The sequence below is a fragment of the Copadichromis virginalis genome, linkage group LG2 (assembly GCF_057382275.1).
Source record: "Copadichromis virginalis isolate Kocher_CV1m ecotype Utaka linkage group LG2, C_Virginalis_male_GT1.1, whole genome shotgun sequence".
Classification (NCBI taxonomy): Eukaryota; Metazoa; Chordata; class Actinopteri; order Cichliformes; family Cichlidae; genus Copadichromis; species Copadichromis virginalis.
Window position 1 is genome coordinate 28,163,665 of NC_140619.1, and position 17,630 is coordinate 28,181,294.

The window sequence follows — 17,630 nt, forward strand, 5'->3', positions numbered from 1 at the left end:
CTTTTGGATTTTTTTTCCATTTCTTAAGAACATGAATGTATTTATTTTTTTAGGCCTGCCACTTCTTCTTTTTGTTTGTCTTCTACATGTCCAATTTCCTCAAAATTTTTAAGGCCACAAAGCACCCAATGCTCATTCGAAGTAAAATATAAAGAAATGAGAAGTGGCTCGAGGCTTTCACACAGTACCGGATGATCATGCAACTTCAAAACCTGAAAGCAGGATCACTAGTTTCAAGGTGGGCATGAAAAATTAACCAAACTTTGAAGGTACATCTCTATTCATATCTGTGCACAATAGCCTCTTTGTTGACCTCACAAGTTACCAGGTTGCACTACGTAGATACTCGGGCACTTTCAGTAGCTATATTTATTAAAGTAAACCACAGACAATATATAAGATAGAAATAGCGTCTCGTTTTTGCCATCAGAGTCTTGGTGCTTTGAGACAGGACATGATGAGGGAGGGGCAGGTTTAACTGTAAAACTAAGTACACACACACACACACCCTGGATAATCCTTCTTTCTGACTATAATAACCACCATGAGTTACAAAATGAGCTGCTGGCCATTAGAAGGAATGCAGGTTAAAGGTACTGCTGCGTTGGCTTCTCAGACCCAGAAGCTATATCAATCTCTTAAAGCACTCTTAGAAACAAAATAGCAAGTGTAAGTACTGAAGTAGGTCATCATTTGTTAAAAGTTGTAAAAGTTTTGAAGAAGGCTCATTATGAAGGAACAGAATTCTTACTCATTTATTTACTTTTTTTATGCACACATACAATCAAGGATTAGATCAGTATCCATTGGCATTATACACTCTACCTACACAACATCAGCTATCCAACACATAATGACGTCAATGGACAAAAAGTTTCACAATGGCAAAACAGATCTAGGCAGTGCTTTCTTCGGTGAAGTCGGCCTCGGTCCTGACACGCCACTTTTACCTGTCACACGAAACGGTGAATTTAAACTTTGCTTGATATTGCATAATTATGATAAGAGTGAAATGACATGCAGTGCTGCTTTCAAAGCGTACTATAAGTATATGTTGCGTCGGTGACGTATAGTGATAATCCGTTGCTAACTCACAGCACCATCTGGGTACATCCATTTAGAAAATAGCTATTGTGGGCTATTGCACATACAGTATGTGGTGAGTTGATGAACTGAAATGATGTTGCCCCTGAGGTTGCTTTGTTGTCAGTGGTAGTGTTTCCTGCCTCTCAGCTCCGCGAAGCGAGAACAGGGTGTGTGTGTGTGATGTCAGCCCCAGCAGGAGAAACCTGATTTACACATGTGCATATCGTACACAACACTGTGCATACCTCACAAATAAATGACTCACACTGCCTCATACTGTGTGTGCTTGGCTAGTCATCCTGGCAGGAAAGTGGCCACAGTTTTGTTTTGTTTTTTTTCTAGTACAGTATGTGTCTTAGAGGGTGCAGTGTATTGCCTATGCAGTTTAATGCTCTCCACTGATGGTTAAATGATACTACGGCACCATCTCTCACTCTCTCTTGCCTCTCCTCCACTCATATATTTAGAGATGGTACTTCCTCAGAAGCTCTGATTGCCACATGTACTTCCTTTCCGGAAAGTGATCGGGAATCCTAATGCGCTGGAAGTCTTGGATACATTTCTCCAGCTCCTGCTCGGGAGTCATCTTCTCCTTGTTCGCTTTCCTTTTCGCAGCCTCTCGCTCCCGCACTCCAAAGGTTCTCACACGGAGCATGTCAGTCTTGCGGCGCATCTCCGCCTGCTGCAGCATGTGAACCGGCCCTTTAGGCACCGGCCGGTCCAGCGTCTGAATGTTGGAGTGCCGGCTCACGGGCCCGCAGATCACGGTTCCTTGAGGGGAACTGGCCTCTGACTGGGTCTCGGAGCAGGACGTGGAGAGGTCGTTGTAGGATGTGCCGCTCTCTCCCTCGCGCTCGCTTTTGTGGCTCTTGCAGCAGCAGTCACAGTGAGAGGACGACCACCGAGAAGGTCCGCCTACAAGACAATGCAAAAAGGTTTGTCAGTGGGGTCCGACCACATGCAGTTTGCAGAAAACCACCGCAAACAGTCTTTACGGAGACAAATCCCCACAGTAATCGACCGAAACAGTTGGAGTGAACAAGCAAATGCTGACAAATGCCTGCACAGCAGTTTCGGTGTCCACACGAGTATCTTTCAATTATTCAAAAAAGGCCACAGCTGTAAGAACATGCGAGGTATTGGCTTTGACATTTAATTGCTGAATTTCAAAGAGCTGGTGGGCTGTGCATATTGCATCCCCTGATAAGGAGAACCTCGGAGCTCAGTGCAGCTCAGTGCGACTCCCTTAAAGACCTTTTCCCAAGGCGAAGCTTGTCTCGGAGCCAAAGCAATCTGCTCTGCTGTTGCAGCTTCTTATTGGAGCTGTAACCCTGGCTGCCAAGGAGGTGGCGCATGATTTTTGTGTTTTCGGATCACTCAGTCAAATAAGTCTGGGATTATGTTTTACACCTCTGGGGGAGCCACCGGGCCAGGAAAATGTAGGCAAACAAAGCACAATTTATCTCAGCTGGTGTTAGAGTCAGGTCAGTGCATGTTGCAGGATGGGTGGATGTATGTAGACCTCTGATGTGCTGCAATCTCTTATCATGAATTTTGGGAACAGTGACTCACGCTCTGCAGCGAGCAGCAAACAGGTACAAACTAAAGATTTTTTTGTAGTCTTTTGTTTTTCTGCCCGTACCTTCTTCTTGTCTCATCTCACATCCTCCTACACGGCTAATTATGGACTGTACAGTACTGCCCGCTGGCTTGTGAAGTGTTCAAGTAAAGGCAGCAAACACTGTAGCTGTCTTTCATTTCCAAAAATAGCCACAGTATGTCTCATTTAGGTTGAAATGCGTAAACACCAGCATATGAGGAATAAACTCGCGGACACAGAAACATATTAATGGCTCTCCCCCCAGTGTTATCATACAGACCACATAGCAGTGATATCTCAGAGGGAGCAATAATTTGTCCATTACTCCCTCCAGTGCACGCGCCAATTTAAACTGAGCATAGTTCAAGGGGGATTTTAACCTCTCTGCGCAGACAGTAATAATGACCTTATCTGTAGCACGATGATTGCATTGCGCTGATAGTGAGAGAGTCACTAACAGCTTTTTAATGGCTAATCCATGAGTAAAGAGGCCAATCAGCATGCCAATCCTACCCCTCCCCTTTCCACATAATGAATCCCACTGAATCCGGCAGACAAACAGCACCAGGCAAATGGATGCAGGCTCTTTAGCAAGGAGGATGAAGAGGAGGAGGCTGAGCATTGTTTCGAAATGGATGGATGCTGTAGTCCAGAGGGGGAAACCCGTTTAGGAAACTAGCCAACACCCAATAATAGCAGCATGAAATTTCTGAGCCCATGCAGGGGAATGGATTGTATCAAAGCCGCCGATGAGGTTGAGAAGCACCTGTTTTTGCCTTTTTATTTTTGTTTTCCATAACAATTCATGTTGCTGGAGCATGGATACGGAAATGGGCTCTTGCCACGCAGCCAGTAACACAAAGACAAATCTGAGCGTTTGGGGAGAAGTTGTGAGGTTCTTATTTCTGCCGTCAGAGCCTAGTCAGTAAACAACTAAGAGACTTTCAGGAAACACAGGTGCATTTAAACAACTAGGTGGGTGTGATACACTCTGGTATCTTTTCAGGGAAGCCATTGATTGTAATGTGTTTTTTGTCTTTTTTTCTCAGATCTATACACCCCGTCTAAAAGCTCATATTCCAACCACATTAACTGACTAGGGCTGGTCCTCAGACTTGGGCTGTGCCTGCACTTCTCATAAATAACACAGAGAGAGGGAGTCGAGCTCTGCACAGAGCACGGGGCGCGAGCAGGCCTGTCACACCGGGTATCCTCTCCACCTCTGAGGAGAGCGGGAACGCTTGTCCCCGTGCCTGCAGAGGCCAGGTTTACACGGTTCTGGCGAACTGTGCATTCGCTTATAGGTGTTTAAAGGTTTTAAATGGCAGAAAAGTAGGACATGACTGAAGGCACAGCGATCTGACAAACTCAAATGCAAAATGTCAGAGGAATTCTTGCCAGACACTGGGGGGAGGAGGAGAGATTGGTTTTAACTGTGCTCCTAAACTGAGTCATCAGGGGTGTCTGATGATGGCAGCTTTAAAGGCAGAGCAGCGCTGTGCTCCAGTCATGCAATCTGAAAGAGACTCTGCACAATCGTGTGGTGAAAGTTGAGAGGCAAAATAATTTTTTTTAAAAAAAGGCAACAAGAACATTGTTATAGTACAAATCCACAAGGCCAGAATGCAATTTATGTCCCGTTCAGATGTGAGTGACCCAGATCTGCTTTTTAAATGTGAATATGGTGTGAACTGTGCCCTCAATCTACACGGATGAAAGTTTGGAACACACACACACAAAGAGCATTTCACATCAAAGCTGTTGGAGTCAGGCACAAAGATACTTTAAAAATTCTGAAATAAACACGTCTGCTTCTGTTCACTTTCATTACTGTCTGTTATTTGTGCAAACACAAGAGAAGCCTGTGAGACCTGAGAGTATGAAGCTCCAGTTGCTGTGTTTTCTCTTATGAAATAATATTTTCAGGCCAAGACTTTGGGCGTGAAGCAAAACAAAAAAAAAGAAAAGAGAAAAATGTCATCTTATATTTTTCAACCTCTATATCCAGTTACACAAATATAAATATATATATATAAATATATATATATATATATATATATATATATATATATATATATATATATATATATATATATATATATATATATATATATATATATATATATATATCTTCCTACCTCAGGAAGTAGTTTACATGCTTGTTAGCTCACAATTTAGGTCAGCATGTCCTTGGAGCAGAAAAATAAAGAATTGTCTTGCAAAGGCAGCGATTGTCCTTACACGGAGAGGGTAATCCATTTCACCAAGATAGTCTTATTTGCCGCAGAAGTATCACTTCAGCAGTTTGTGTCAAACCTCCTGCCGTGTATAATAAAGTCTGTAATATTTGCATACATTTGAATTTGTCAATATTAATTACCTCCATGCAGCCACCCTAATGTACTGAAACAACCATTATTGGCAGCAGTGATGAGAAAGAGCTGGGAAGTTGGGGTAACCCGTCCCAAAAAAGGACTACATGACCTAATTCAAGGACACAAAGCATGGCTTGTTGTTTTTCATTGCTCTGGCTGAAATTATCTCCCTTCCATGAGGACAGTGACAGCATGACTGGCTGATTGTTAATGACAAGCGGGTGCTCTCCCCTCCCGAGTCAGAGGGTGGCTGTCCGCTGAGTGTCTCCCTGACAGGGAGATGAACAAGCATAGCAGGCAGATTGAAATGTCTATATCAGCCTCTCCCTGTAGGCCTGTCCTCTGACCCAGAGCCACACCCCTCTTCTGCACAAGCACTAATGAAGCGAGATGAAGGGAGGACGTGTCCCGAGTAGTTTGCAGTGCTCTATTCATCCCTTAAATGATGCCTCAGGAGAACTTGGGGGGTAGGGGTTTGTGGTCCCTCTCCCTGTCAGGTTGGTTTTAGTCAAAGAGGGAAATCTAAGAAAGTACACTGAACAATGAGTTTGAGTACGAGACTGTGCATACTTTATCAACTACATTCACTGGCCACTTTATTAGGTACACCCATTCAACTGTTTGTTACCTCCAATATCAAATTAGTCAATCACATGTCAGCAGCTAGGTGTATTTAGACATGTAGACACCGTCTACATGGCATGGCAGCAGATTGGTTATAGCAGCAGAAGACCACAGCAAGTGCAAGTGTCATCAGCTAAGAACAGGAAGCTGAGGCTACAGTTCAAACGGGCTCGTCAAAATGGAACAATGGGACTTTTTGGTACTCTTTCGGTCCCTTAGTTCCACATGAGCATTGAGTATACAGGGTCTTACTCGATATAGTAACAATTTGTGCATATTTGTACGTATTTTTGTACACTATTATACCTATTTCATCTTATTTTTTTATAATATGTTTCTAATTCACTTTTTCTTCCTGACCCTTGTGCTGCTGTAACAAGATTAAATAAAGTCTTTAAAATGTCTTTAAAAAAAGACAGCCGAAAGTATTGTTGCTGACCATGTCCATCACTTTATGACTACAGTGTACTCATCCATGATGGCTGCTTGCAGCAGGATTTTCATGTCACAGAACTCAAATAATCTCAAACTGCTTCCTTGAACTTGACAAAGGGCTCACTGTACTCAAATGACTTCCACAGTCACCAGATCTGTCTATGGCACGAAAAATGTTCTAAAGGCAAAAGTTCAACCCAATGAACTGGTTGGTGACTGCAGAATGCCACACACCTTCAAAAAACCTATAACATGCCAGTGACTAATATACAACGGTCTCCTTCTGCATACCAACACAGGGGATCCCCTTTTCTTCAGAAAACACTCAGTCCTGTCCATAATGTGAAGACTTTCACACCCGAGCAGCCATTAAGTATCTCTGGAGGGATCGTAAAGGTGTTAAATGTCAGACAGAAAGAGCTGTTATACCTGCTCTCCAGCAGATTCAAAGAGCAGAAATAGCAGAAGCAGAGACCAAAATAATAACTTCTGTGTAAGTGCTGCCTGCACAATTCCATTAAGGGGGGAGAGTCTTCAGAGAAATATGAGAAAAGGGTTAGATACAATCATAAAACCTGCTTAGCTGATTAACGATTATGTCTGAATCCCAGGCAGTGTGCACAAAATGTTTCAGAACAACAATATATTTTATTGGATGAAGTCAGCTAAAAAAGTTGTGTTTCAGTTTGCTGATATAGACTGTAGGGTCTATACAGAGGGGATTTGGGGTTTTATTACTCAATAAAACAGAAAAGAAATTCTAAACAGCTAGAAAAAAAAATAGATTTTCACCATCTTTTTTGGAACAAAATGTTCTATAAATCAGGCTATGAATGATGTATGAATACAGCCCATGGGTAATGACCTTCGGAATAAAGATGGGAATAAAACTGGAACGGTTTCTTTCTGGCTCAGAGTATGAGAATGAACTTTTTTCCAAGTAAACAGCATTTAAAGTTATGCACTGTAGAATTTCACACACTTTATGGCAATTTTTCTAACTAATACGTGTAGATATCACCACGAAACCTCCCGGCAGTTATTAAAAATGTGATTATTTGCATATATGTTCGGTAAAAAAGTGATGTGAAGACCTAAATATGTACTCAAATTTTTTTTTTCAGTTTGTCTGAAGTAAAACATGGTAAGTAGCAACAAAGTTTAAAATCTGAAGCTTGACCAGTCTTTTCATTTCAGTGTACAACTTGCTTAAGACTGATTAAAATCCATCATCAATGACAATCTTTATTAGTTTGTCACACACTTGTGTTACAGTATACTTAAACCAGAGGACAATCAGTATGCACAGACAGTCTTAAACATGAACAATTCCAGCTTTCATGTTGGGTTCTAGCTCTTTGTGTTGTAGGAAAATTAGGTTAAAACTGGGTAGAAATCGTAAAAGCTTGTAGAAGGTCAAACATTTAGAAACCATGCGGCAGGGCCGCAAAACAGGCCACAACATAATCTTTCAAAGAGCGATTGATTTCAAAGACTCGATTTTCCCTTTGAGATGTTTAATAAACTCATACTTTACTCCCAGGGTGGAGCAGATTGCCTGCGTGAGCTGATGTCACGCACAAAGTTCGGTTACCTTTGGGAGATGGAAAAAAATGGCACATGCACACAAACCTCGCCTTGCTTCCAACCATTTTTCCGCCCAGGTGCTCTTTAAGACGTGTACGAGTTATTCATGGGAACACCATCCATCTCTTGTAGGCACTGCCAATCCATCCAGACTCCAACCAGGCTCCGTGGGAGCTCAGGGACGGTCCAATCTCTGCCTCCATTACGCCCAAGCAATTGATTACTTTCACTGTCTCTCCCTGCCGATTTGTGGCCATTGTTCAGGAGCCATTATGGGCAAACATCATCTCTTTCACAGCTTAAATGAAGACTGCACAGTTATATTAACAGACTAGAGGAAGTACAATCATCCTCCATCTTTACTGTACAAATCTCCCATTTTGACAAGGCTCTCTGCACCGCTCTTTCAAAGTGGGAAAGATGAGCATGTCTCTGGTTTCGCCGATGAGCAGGCTAGGATGATATTTAGTCCAAGATGACAGCTAGTTTTCATTTATGAATTGCCTGAAAGTTCTCCTATGGTGTAATGGTGCCTAGAGTGTCTCTTTAAATAGGGAGTTTGTTTTTTTTCTTCCTCGGTGGATGACGGCAGTTGAGGAAATATTTTGGGATCACAGATTGCTTTTTAATTAGCAGCAGCACTCCCCTCTTTCCCCGGAGATAATTAGCAGTGAGGGGACCGGTCCCAATTGCCAGCTGGGAGGTTAGAGTTTTTAATCACTACAACGATAATGTTGTCACTACCAGTGGAAAACAGCAAACATGTCTATCATGCTAAACAACCTACGTCTCTGCCTGGGATGTCACTTGACAGAATCGCTTATATAAGGCCATTTCTGCAAGTCAAAGGGAGGGGGGTGAAAAGTGTGTAATGATATAATTAAAATGCTCAAAGTAGGTTAATATTTTGATGTACTGAGTCAAATTTCTCTGCACAGGGTGTAATTGAAAATGTCAGAATATGACGACGTCCACATTTAAATTCCTCACTCAAAAATTTATGATCTTTCCCATTTTTTCTGTTTTTTCTCTTCTCATTTTGATTAAGTAAGCTATAATTTTGACTTTTATCAAATATTTTACTTATGATTTAATCATTTTTAGCTTTTAAATTGCACAGTTTTGACTTGGGATTTTAAATAATTGATATTTTTCATCTCATGATGACTTTTTATGTATGACTTCAATCACCTTACTGTCTTGCTATTATGACTAACTTGCAAAGCAAGATCCCGGTTGACCGGATGAGCCTCTAAAAGCAAAGTACTGATCCCAGTCCTGTTCGCTCTGTGTGTTCATTAGCAGTTTCAGTTGTTTATTCAAAAGGTGTCCAAGTCATGCTTGGCTAAATGTGAATCATTCATCATGGCTGCAGCCTCCTGAGGAGATTGCCCTTTTAGATGAAAATATCATTTGTTTTAGTTTGAGGAGAAGCTGGCAGCATATTCTACAGCGCAGGTGAGGATGACAATAACTGAGATAAGAGTGTCTTAACATGATGAGAGGAAAAAGTCCCCTGACTGTTAACAGAAAAGATTATGAATATGTGGAGTCCACACTAATGCTGCCAGACAGTGGAGCCAGAAAACAACTGACGCATTTAACAAGAAGAGCAACACGGATGATGCTAAGAAACTGACAGGCTGGAAGGAAGTCCTCCGTTTTTTTTTTCTTCCATTTTCTTTTTTTTCTTACTGCGCTGGATTGCTCTTCTTAGAGACTCAACAAACCCATCCTCCCTCTGACCATTTTCCCCACTATGTGAGTCTCTGTTAGAAGGAGGAGAGGGTATATAAAAAGAGAGCAGTAAAATGTTCAGCTGAAAACAACAAACAACAACAAAGCACATCTGTTTTCTGCCATCCCCGAAGGTGCACTTGTCTACATGCATTCTTAGCTTAGGACTACCTGCCCTAGGCCAGCCAGCGTCCCACATTTAGAATCAGGTTACAGTATTAGTTTTGAGAGTGGATGCAGGCCGCTGTGCTGCTGTGAAGAAAGGCCTGTCCCGCCTGTCTACCTTTGATGTGCCTATACATCACCCTATCTATCTATCTATCTATCTATCTATCTATCTATCTATCTATCTATCTATCTATCTATCTATCTATCTATCTATCTATCTATCTATCTATCTATCTATCTATCTATCTATCTATCTATCTATCTATCTATCTATCTATCCCTGTGCTATCCCCTCATCCACTGTCTTCTAATGAAAACCCAGCCTGTCTCTCCCTGTGCTTCCATGTTTTACCACCCCGTTTTTTTTCGTTTTTTTCCCCCCTTCCCCGCTCCCACGGCCTCAATGAACTTCCCTGTCTGATCCTTACTTTAATCTATTTTTGCTCCCACTGCCTCTCTCTTCTTTCTGCCTCAGTTCTTTCTCCCCATGGCCAGGTCTCATGCAACTTTTACTCCCTCATCCCTCCCGCTCGGCAGCTCTCTCCTCCATCTGCCAGCCTCCCCTTTCTTCCCTTCACTTCAGCTTGGCTTCTTACATTGTGCCTCTCTTTTCCCGTTTTTGCTCTTCGCTCTTATTTTCTCCTCTGTCTCTTCCCACCTTCTCTCCACCTCCTGCTGTCCCATGACCCAGAACAGTGTTTCTTAATGGGGAATGGGGTGAACACCTACACCATATGTTGTTGTGCTCCAGAATGTTGAATGACTCAGGAAAACCCTGCTAGCTGCCTGGTTGGATGTTTTCTCAGGTCAAGGCAGAGCCCTCTGTGATAATTACCTCGTATTAACAAAGCTATTGGTAAATCATTACCAAACCATATGTCATGTCTTCCTCAGTCCACCTTGCACCTCCAACTCTGACCCACCAACTGGATTTAATTCAGCTCTTCTAAGGGGAGCCGTTCAGAATAATGAACAAAGTGCTTTTTAATTGGCCATATGCTCCAACTCCTCCCTCCGCAACGGGACAAGCCATATTTGCAGCTAATTAGGTTATTTGCTGATGAACAAACTTTGTCTCCAAATAAAAAAAGAAAAGAAAAGACAAGCTGATTCAAGACAAGCGGCAGTAGCAGCATCCATGTGATTTCCCCCCCCGCCTGCTGGTGCTATATTATTCATCGCCCAGCGGCTGGCAAAAATGTGAGCAATAAGACATGTTTACGCATGACGCATGTGTACTTTAAGTGTAGCAGCATTGTGACTCAACTCCTCCGAGGGCCGTAGGCAGGTTTGCCTCTTATCTCGGACCCAGAACACATGTTTTAAGTCAGTCACTGTAAGGGATGCAAATATTTAAAAGGATAATGCTGCAATCCGACCGTGCCTCCTGGCGGTGTGAGCAACCCTTGTAAATCTTCAAATCACACTGACTGTCGTGTGGCAAACTAGCAGGATGGTCTTTTCATGTGAAAAAAACCCTTCCTGATAGGCATTACATGTGGATGTGGATTTATTAGAGGGGGCGAGAGGGGAGGGCATTAGTTCCTGTTTAATCGTTTGTTTTCTTTCTTTTTAATTCGTATTTGGGGTTGTTTGTGTTTTACTTTGGTGATGGTTGCCTTATGATTACTCCTGAAGGTCAGAAAGCCTCCAGCTCAGCTTGTTAGCACTTCTAAGAGAACAGAGTGGGAATAAATCTTCACTCACGGTAGAAGATGTACTGTGCGTAATTGGACCAGACCCTGTCATCCGGGTAATGAGCGATCGGGGACGTGGTCAGGGACGAATTGCAGGCCACAATATGAAAGCCGCTCTCTGACAGCATGTCAAACGCCCTCTCCAGGTGTCTGAACTTGAGGTAAAATCTGCAGGTGTATCGGTCCGGAGGTCTGTCCGTGTCCCTGTTCTCATTCAGGGCGTCTCCAAACACTTCTTTCGCCAATCCAATTCTGCTACTAATGAAGATTCTCGGTAACTTTCTGGCCTTGGCATCACTTTGATTTTCTCTGCCTCCCGCTGCGCAAACGCCTTTGAGGGCGACCGTGATGTAGCCGTACCTCCTGTCAAAGGAGTAAGAGGGATAATACCTCTGGTCGCTGCCCTGCGACGCATCATCCAAATCGCTGTAGTACAAGTCGTCTGCGAATAGTTTTGAGTCCTCGGATGACAAAAGTTTGACTAAATCTGGCAGCTGAAAGTATTCCGCCTCCCTTTTCAACCTTCCTCTTTCAGGAAAGTGATCAGGGAGGACGACTTGCTTGTCTCTAAGGTAATCCAGGATATACCGAAACAGAAACCCATCTCTGTCTATAAAATAGCGTCCTCTGAGGTCCCGGGACAAGTCATTCGAGGACCCCTTCTTGTTAGAGAACAGCTTCCCAAGTAGAGAATTTGGAAAACTTGCCAGTGTACCATAACGAGTGTAATACACCTGCCCACCCACGTTTAGCTCAATCACATCCGATGGAGGGTTTTGCACCGAGCCTTGCTCCTTTGTGGGTTGCGTTTTGCAGTTTTCGCTCAGTGCCATTTTGTCCGATCCTGTAAGAAATCCGAGTCTCGATCACGGAGCGCAAACGTCCCAGAAGTTCAGGGTGTAGGGTGTAGCTGCATACGGTGCCGATGCGCTCAGAGCTAACACACAGTCTCGATGCAAGCTGCAGCACTCGCATCCAGTATCTCATGACAGAACAATCCCAAGGTGTGTCTACAGTACATCCTTTAACCCCGTGCGTAAACGTGCCTACCCACCACGATGCATCCTTTTCTTTTTTCTTTTGAATGGAATCGATTATCCTAACCGGCGTCGAATTACACGCATCCACCCCGTTGATTTGCTAGTTTGATTCCAGATAAATGTAATATACTCACTTCACACAGAAATTTCACAGCACAAAAAAGTGAATACATCTCCGCTCAAGTTTCAGTGGAGAGCGTCACTGGTTTGCGTTTGTCCCTCAGTTCAGCCAGATAAACTCAAATAAAGAATTAAAAAAAAACAAATGTGCTTGCACCTCATCGCTCTGCTGCCACGCTCCCGGCTCCTGAGATACTGAAATGCGCGAGGAGGTTTCTCGCACAGATGAGGAGGATGGGATTCCTGCGCGCATCCATCTCTCCAAACTGCTGAGTGCGGAAATGTTTGGACCGACGGCAGGCTCAAGATAACGTTGCTCCAAGCTGTGCAAGAGAGAGAGAGAATGGGAAAAAATCGTCCCGTGTAGTAATGTCTTACATCATCTTAAAGGAAAATGACATTTTCAGCTGATGGACGCAAAGCGGGATGATTGGAGAGAGAGAGAGAGAGGGGGGGGGGGGGGGGGGGGGGATCTGTGCAATTTTTCATGAAATTCTGATACGGCCACGGGCGACGTGCAGCTGGCGATGAGGTGTGACGCAATTTTAAGATCACAGATTAATCCCCTTTTACATTTAACACTTTTAGCTGACGTGCTTATCCCGTGAGTGTCACGGTTCTGGGTCCGTCGGACCCAGTAGTTTGAGTTTTATTATGTTTTGGTTTTAGTTTGCATCAGGGATTGTTTTCTTGTTCTCTTGTAGTGTTGATTATGATGATGTTTATTATTTGAGTTTCATGTTTCTGTGGTGTTTAGGATTTGTTCTTCAGTTGTGTCTGCTTAGTATTTGTCTAGCTCCATGTGCCATTTTCTGTCTGTCTCTCTATGTCGAGTTTGTGTCTTAGTGTGATGGTTGCTTGTTCCTGTTTTATTGTGATGGTCTGCGTCTCATGTGAGTGTGTTCAGTTTTACCTTTGTCTCGTCTTGTTGATTATTCCCAGCTGTGTCCACCACCTGTGTGTAATTCCCCTGTGATTCTCTGTGTATTTAAGTCATGTCTGCCGTCATTGTAGTTGCTGGTCCGTCTATTCCACCCTGCGTCATCTGTGTGTTTCCCTGCTGTCAACCGCCAAGTGTTTCTGCTCAGGTTCGTGTTCTGTAGTTAGTTTGTTCCCAGTCTAGTTAGTCATAGCTCCCTTTGCCGTTTGTATTTACTTTCATGCTCAAACCACCTTCACACCTTCACGACTGCCTGCGTTTGGATCCTCCTTCATTACCTCCACACGGCTCACCTCACTCGCCGTGACAGTGAGATGGATGAGGTGGGGTAAGGTGTCGCTGTGTCACTTGAAAGCTCGTCGTGTGTGACAGCTGCGCGTGATCTACACTCTTAACTACACCCCTGTCCGGTGTTACGCTTGAAAACTCGAGCTGAGTGAGCAATAATTAGAATCTGAGCGGCACTCTGACTGAACCTTTGAGCACCAGGGTCAGACATCACGGTGAAACTGATCTCTTTACCAAAGGAACTAATTAAAAAAAAAATATTAAGAAATGCATTAATGAACACTTTTACTTTTTTCTGCACGTGTTATAATGGTAATTGAACATGTATATCATAACGAAGTCTCCGTTTAGTGCGCTCTCCCTGCGGTTTATAGAGTTGGAACCCTCATTACTGAGTCATTTTATTCTGGATTATATAGCAGCAGAGGGGGGCTGAGGTTTTGGGGACGTGTGATAGTGCTTAAGGCCTGCTCAGTGAATTTGCCGTAGAGTCATCAGAGTACACTGCGCTGAAGCCAAGTTTTCTTGGGGTGGAAAATCGAGTTTGGATAATGTGAGGTGCAAAGCAGAGGTGAAGGATTGACAGCGCATGTCATCATCTGCATGTGCATTTCTATGTAGGTCACAAGCTCCTGTTGTATATATTGTGCATAATATAAGATGTGTGTAGGAGAAATTATTTAAATGGGGAGAGGGCCATTCAAGGGTTCACAATCACCCGAATCTGTGATACCAAGTTGAAACGTACTTGCCTGTTTGCGCTGTGTGTGAAATATCCCATAAATCTTGCTGTCCACATCACACGGAGCCCCCAACCACGTTTCACACTGTTTCGTGTCTCGTGTTTGCTTTTCATGTTTTGGTTTTGGATCCACGATGTAATAAAGCCGCGGCTTTTATTGCTGCAGTGCTGAGAGAAGGCGTTGGTGATGGGAGAGCACCCTTGACTCGTGGTTGTGAGGAGGCAGCGGTCACGCTTTACCCTGTTAATTCGGAGTATATTGTGCTGGAGAGGGGTTGCTAAGCAGCCGCAGGGGACTGAGTGGGATTCAAACAGTGGGGATTTAGAGCTACAGTGAGCATACTGATCTCCTTTTCTGTCATGTGAGGGCTTTGCTGCTTACATTTGAAATTATATCCTGATGTTTTGAGGCTTGTGCGCCCTCCACACTGAAGCGCACGCCACTATAGATAAGGAATAGCATCATACGGTGTAGTTTACTGTATAAGGCAGGTTGTTTGCAGTTGCACATGTGCAGATAGGGCGATGTTTGACTTGTATAACAGAACGACTTGGAGTTAATTCCCTAAAATGTACTTGGGGATGACTCTCCTCCTGTGTGTGCTATAGATCCTATTTCTTATTCATCTCACTCATCCTCCCATTAAAGCCAATTTCCCTGCCTCCTGTCTTCACTTTATTTCCTGTTCGTGCAGAGCTCCCAGGTTAGATTCTATCTTTTGAAAGGGATTGAATTTCATGCAACTTCAGCATGAATAATGTAAGACAATATGTCTCTCAGCTGAGCGTGAAGTAGAAATCTGTATGAGCTGTAACATTAAATTCTCAGCTGTGGGCTTTGGAAGCTCGTGCATTGTAATCTGTGGTGTGGGCTGATTGGACAAAAGATTTTTTTTTGAAGCAGGTCAGCTCGCACTGCATGCACAAAATATCTCTTTTAAATTATTTAAGACTAGTTTGTAAATCTGAATACACACGTATGCTCGGTGATGAATGTCCCCGTTCACTCGTTAAACGCTGCTCTTTTACTGTGCAAATTTACTGACAGGCATTGAATTTATGCACTCTTGTGCAGCCTTTAGAGGGGAAAATAATATAGGACTGATCCTCTCTGCAGAATTATTGTCCCCATGCACAAACAACCTGCCTCACACGATTTCCTCTTCTCCCGCCCACTTTTCATCCACTTGTATTTCCACATAAAAAGGCAGAAGTGTGAACCGGCTTTTTTTTTTTTTTGCTTTTTTTTTTTTTTTTAGGGCCAATATGTGTTTTGCAGCTTTTTGCATAAGCAGTGCAGCAACTGTCTTTTAGTTTTTTGGTAACTATCTTTTTCTTGCTTCATAATAAATTTCAACATGAATATTTTGATTGATGACGCCCATTAATAACAGCTTAACTATTAACCTACCTAATAAAAACTAACACGCACAGTTCCCTTTTGTAGCCCCTAGAGGGCGGTAAACAAATTAAACCAGGAAATTGCATCTCTAGATATGAGTTATTCGTTTATTTAACTACTAAGCCCAAGCATTCTAGAATATTTATAACAATCTGACGTTAGGTGTAACTTATATTGGATCAGGTTCAATCATTTGGACAAATAAAACATGGGTTCAATTTAAAAAAACAAAAAAGTGAACAGATATTGCAGGAGTACACTAATAAACACAGTGTTTCATCATACCTGAGTTTACACACCAGGGCCCTGTTTCAGGAAGCCGGTTTAGAAAACTCAGAGTGAAAAACGATACGCAGGGTTGAGTAACCCCGAACTGTCCAACTCGGAATATTCGGTTTCAGAAAGGCTGATAACAATTAGTTCAGTCAACGCGGAGTTGCTTTAACCCCAAGTGAAGCGCGCGGACGAGGATACATAAAGCCCTGATTAGTGGAGCACAGATTAAGCGAGTCACCATGGAGACGGAGGGAAAGAAGGCGCGGTCAATGTATTTTACAGCGCTTGAGGCCGAAATTCTGATGGCAGCATATGCCGATAACACGCAAATTCCGCGGAAAAAAGTAACACAGCTGCGAAAGACAGGGAGCATGCATGGCAAAACATAGCCGACAGAGTCAATGCGTGAGTGTTAATATAAACATTGATCTAGGGATTTCCACCCATTTAACACGTTATTTTATCATATGTTATTTTATTTGTTATTTTATACATTTTATTTTGTGATGTGATGTGAGCGCAGGTGCAACCCAACAGGCCCCAAACGTTCCTGGCAGCAAGTAAAAATGAAATATAAAAATATAGTCCAAACAGGTAAGGTGTAATTGTATTATGAGCCATAGTGCTTGGTCTGTTTGTCCCATGTAAATCAATTGCAGTTAGAGGCTACATTAATTTTCTTTCTGTAAGCACTTATTGAAATTATCTGAGCACATTACAAGTACATATTTGCTTACTCTGTATGCTCAAATGTGGCCCGTTATAGCCAACAGAACAAAAGCGGAGGCCCGAAAAACAGGTGGGGGTCCTCCACCACCACCACTCACAGAGGCTGAGCAGTTGGCCCTCAGCCAAAACAGTGGGCGCCCTGTGGCCGAAGGCATCTCTGCGGGGACATCCTCTGAGTCAATAACCCCGCAAGACACAAGTGCCTACATAGGGGGTAAATCCAAAATAATACATGATGTGCATACATCCTTTCTTCACAGTCACCTTTGCAGTGCTACTCATTCATTTGATAAACTCTTTACCATAATGAATTATTTTGTAGTGAAGTTATTTTCCTACTGATTTTGCCTTCCCTCAGGCTTGGTTGTCTTTGAGAGCATAATGACAATGAAGTGTAAGGTGATTGGTATGTTTGTTAATTGCCATTTGGTCCCTTGTAAGTTATAAGTGACCTGTATAAACCTCATATTCTATCAGTTGATGGTGGTGGTGTACTGCATCTGGTGCAGCCTTCTGTTGAGCCAGACCAACATGCAGTTGTGAGTAATACTCCACAGATTATGAGTGTACAGTAGAACAGCAATGTTGTTTATTTCTTTACTACAGGAAAATAATGAAGAAACATTGACAGCTGTTACAGAGGAGGAAGCAACAGAGACACTTTATGAGGTGTACATCTTTTAATACTTTGTGTACAGGAAATACAGGCGACCAATAAAGCCAGTTGAACAAAAAATCTGTTTATTCTTCTTTCAACATGTTGAGGTGATGGGTCAAAAGAAAT

General features: G+C 42.9%; 1 protein-coding gene across 1 annotated transcript; it reads right to left on the bottom strand.

The window, feature by feature from the left end:
• Window positions 1–739: 739 nt before the first annotated feature.
• On the bottom strand, window positions 740–12,805 carry kctd16a (potassium channel tetramerization domain containing 16a). Its single transcript, XM_085477044.1, has 2 exons — window positions 11,320–12,805; window positions 740–2,001 (listed from the first exon to the last, which is right to left on the bottom strand). Exons 1-2 carry the CDS (start codon window positions 12,140–12,142, stop codon window positions 1,550–1,552), a joined length of 1,275 nt encoding a protein of 424 aa, XP_085333170.1. The 5' UTR covers window positions 12,143–12,805; the 3' UTR covers window positions 740–1,549.
• Window positions 12,806–17,630: the final 4,825 nt, after the last annotated feature.